The 3,694-nt window shown below is 32.8% G+C and overlaps 1 protein-coding gene across 1 annotated transcript; it reads left to right on the forward strand.

Annotated features, from left to right (window-relative positions):
• Positions 1–1,496: 1,496 nt before the first annotated feature.
• On the forward strand, positions 1,497–3,490 carry LOC110092001 (protein DETOXIFICATION 19-like). The gene is made up of 2 exons (XM_020816334.2): positions 1,497–1,866; positions 2,913–3,490. Exons 1-2 carry the CDS (start codon positions 1,603–1,605, stop codon positions 3,459–3,461), a joined length of 813 nt encoding a protein of 270 aa, XP_020671993.1. The 5' UTR covers positions 1,497–1,602; the 3' UTR covers positions 3,462–3,490.
• The last annotated feature ends 204 nt before the right edge of the window (positions 3,491–3,694 follow it).

The following is a 3,694-nucleotide window of genomic DNA, read 5'->3' on the forward strand; positions in this document are numbered from 1 at the left end:
GTCGTCCCAAATGAAACACGTGTCCTTTATACCTAAGATTCCTACACATCATGATTAAAAAGAAGTTTACATATTCGAGACAGAGAAGCCTTTACAACATTTATCTCTTTGGTACAACATCTTTTACTATACCATGATAAACTTCCACATGGTCCTCAATCAGAACACTTCAAACAAAAAAATAAATAATAATAATATATAAAAACCATAACCTCTAACAAATTTTAATGCCTTACACAACGTGATTTGACAACATTAAAAAAATCAAGTAAACTGTCTATGAAACATCGAAGGAGAATCCCACAACAAACAAGTTACTTAATTTCATCATGATTTCAATGAGAGAAACCCAAAAAATTAATTTTTACAATAAGTGGTAACTGATCTCTCAACCAAAATTAGGATTTTCTTGAGAGGATGCTCAAAATCAAAAGGTTCAAAAGCCCTTGATTTAGTGTTATAAAAATTTAACTTTATGACAAATGTAGAGCTTCATTTTACAATTAAAATTTATAAGAAATAGAATATTCACCTAATCATAGCCTTCTAACATTCAAAAATACAAGGGAACTCATCATTAATTAGATCAAGTTAATTAATGAGAAAAAATGCTTACATTATTAATATTAGTGTATTTAATTAATATTAGTGTATTTAATCAATATTGATCTATATATAGAGATAGATCTCCCAAATCTTTGGAGATAAGTAAATCAAAAATAAATTGTTAATATTCTTTTTTATTGATAAAAATCACAAACATGCTTTGACAATATATATATATATATATTTTACTATTGACCATGACTTATGCATTGCCATTATTGTAAATAAATTAATGAGCATGCCAATATTAATGTTTGCACGTGCCTATGGAAAGATACATAACAATATCATAAAAATGTGCCAAAAAAATCAAAGTTTTCATATAATGGTGATGTGAGGTTTGGGTTGGCTTAGTGTGGTGAAAGTGGCTGGAATTTAATTAGGAAAATGGGACCCACCGTGTACTAAGAAGATATATTGTTTTATGACTTTTATAAGTAATTAAGATAATATTTTTATATTTAAAATGCATAAAAAATCGTGCACCCCCAATCTATTTTTTTATGATATATCAATTTAATGCAAAATATGAACTTCAAAATTATTAAATTTATAATAAAATTATTTAATATAATATTATTTTTAAAATTTAATCATTTTAAAAAATCATCTTCATTTTCTGTCTTCAGAGTTGATTTGGTCTGAAAGTCATTCGTGGCCGAGCTGTAGGAAAGGAAGGAAAAATAAGGTGTGGAGGTTTGACTGTAAATTCCATGCGATCAAGAGTTTCCTGTTAGTAAAGCACATGACGTTGTGTAAATTATAAGTCAGTTAATATATTTCTTACCGAAAAAAATCTTAGATTTTCTATGCGGCAACTTGTAGTTTTCACAAAAAAATTATAGTATTTGATTAAAAGTTTTCCACTCCATTTATTGTTTTTTTTTTCCTTTTTTCTTCAACTTCCACCTAATCTCTTAGTCTTACTATCATTGCCATTTAAGCAGGTAGTTCATGGAAGCACTTTAGTTCTTCCAAATTCTCATCTCTTTCTACATGGATTCAGCTCCTCTCTTGGAGTTTTCTGCAGGAGAAAGTGACGAGCAGGGAAGGAGGAAGGAGGGATGGCTTTGGAAATTGGTGGATGTGGATGAGATGAAGCATCAGCTGCTGTTCTCCTTCCCCATGATACTGACCAACATGGCTTACTATGCCATCACTCTAGTTTCTGTCATGTTCGCTGGTCACCTAGGCGACACAGAGCTCGCCGGCGCCACCTTGGGCAACTCCTGGTCCTCTGTCACTGGAATTGCTCTCGTGGTATGCATCATCCGCTTCAGTGATTTTGTTTTAGGCCTTTTGTTACTTATTCCTTGGAAGTAGAGATTGAAATCAACTTTTAGCTTGCTAAAGAAAATTTAAGGAGTGAAATATTTGCACATCCTAGCTACAACTATGTAACAATCTTATAAAGAGGTCATCATCATCTCAACTACTTTGGATCAATTTAATGAATCCTTGTTCTTCATTCATTTCCCTTGAGTGCAGCATGGAAGCTAGCTTCCTTGTTACCTTTTATTTTTTGCTTTTATAGATTTGTGTCATTTCTTGTAAGTTCTATGTGAGTTTCAGACCTCTCTAAAAGTATTCTGAAAAAAGTTCACTTTTAGGGAGAAGGTCTGAAACTCAAATAGAAGTTAAATATCAAGGAAAGGCGAGACAGTTAATAATATTGAGAAATCCAATGATATAGCTGCTTAAGGAGTCAAAATCAAGGTTACCATGGAGTTCTTTTGATGAACATCTATAGTTTGATCTAGGCTCTAGCCAATTTAATTCTCTCTGTCATTGGTTTCTTGATTGCTGATACACTGTGGCAACCTCTGAATATGTGAAATCTCTTAAGTAAAAGAAATCTAAAATCTTAAACATCGAGACGATTTTTGATGTAATGATTGAAATTTTCATAAAAAACTTCACAGTTAAGCGTGATCATCCCAGAGCAATTCTGAGATGGGTAATTTGCTGGAAAGTTACACCAACAGGACAAAACCGTGAAACTCTTAGGCTAAAGCGGACAATATCTCGATAGTTAAGAATTTGGGTTGTTATAGATTAAATTTGCAGTGTTAATAAAACTGCGAGCTTGTTTGTAACTTCTTTACAATCTACTCTCACATCATGATTATGAAGCATTTTGATACAGTCATAGATTCTTTTTAGCTTGTTTTTAAACAATTAAGCACCTTTTCATTGCATAAATTAAACTACACGACATATTTTTCATGTATCTCTGCATTTGAAGCTTAGTTGTGTGAAATTATCTTCTATTGTCCTCTTAATCATTCAACTATTTATGCTCTCAGACTGGCTTAAGTGGAGCACTCGAAACCTTCTGCGGTCAAGGATTCGGGGCAAAACTTTACCGAATGCTTGGAGTATATCTGCAATCATCCATCGTTACAATCTCATTCTTTTCAATCATAATATCAGTTTTGTGGTATTTTTCTGAAGAGGTGTTGATATGGCTTCATCAAGAACCTAATGTTGCAAAAATGGCTGCTATCTATGTTAGATATCTCATTCCAGGGATATTTGCCTATGGATTCATCCAATGCATTCTGCGCTTTCTCCAAACTCAATCAGTTGTGGTTCCATTAGTGATTTGTTCTGCAGTACCCTTAGCTGTTCATGTTGGACTTACTCACTTGCTAGTCCATGTTATTGGCTTGGGATTCAAAGGAGCATCTTTATCTGCTTCAATTTCGCTGTGGATATCTTTTCTAATGTTGGTTCTTTATATTAAATTATCTGTGAAGTTCAAAGAGACTTGGCAAGGGCTTTCAAAGGAATCATTTCATTATATTCTTCCAAGTATGAAGTTGGCCGTACCTTCTGCAATGATGGTTTGGTAATTAGTTCAAATCTGTGGATTTTCTGGGAGCTAGTTTTGTGTTTAACTGATATTTAAAATTTGCCATGACTATTGTTATTGTCTTTTTGCATGTAATTTAGCTGTAGTAGTAGTGTTACAATTTATTGATAGGCATTTGAAGTTCTTCTGCTATGTAGAGCTTCCATTGCTTGAAATTTATTGTTCTGCATCATGGATGGACTGGTTATATTAGTTGGTGTTAGGGAATGATGA

This window comes from Dendrobium catenatum, unplaced genomic scaffold (assembly GCF_001605985.2).
Source record: "Dendrobium catenatum unplaced genomic scaffold, ASM160598v2 original_scaffold_274884, whole genome shotgun sequence".
Taxonomy (NCBI): Eukaryota; Viridiplantae; Streptophyta; class Magnoliopsida; order Asparagales; family Orchidaceae; genus Dendrobium; species Dendrobium catenatum.

Excerpts from the sequence above, each read along its gene's own strand:
- LOC110092001 (XM_020816334.2), top strand. The coding sequence starts at position 1,603 with ATGGATTCAGCTCCTCTCTTGGAGTTTTCTGCAGGAGAAAGTGACGAG. Across the intron at positions 1,867-2,912 it reads TCACTGGAATTGCTCTCGTG|ACTGGCTTAAGTGGAGCACT; the intron begins GTATGCATCATC and ends TTATGCTCTCAG.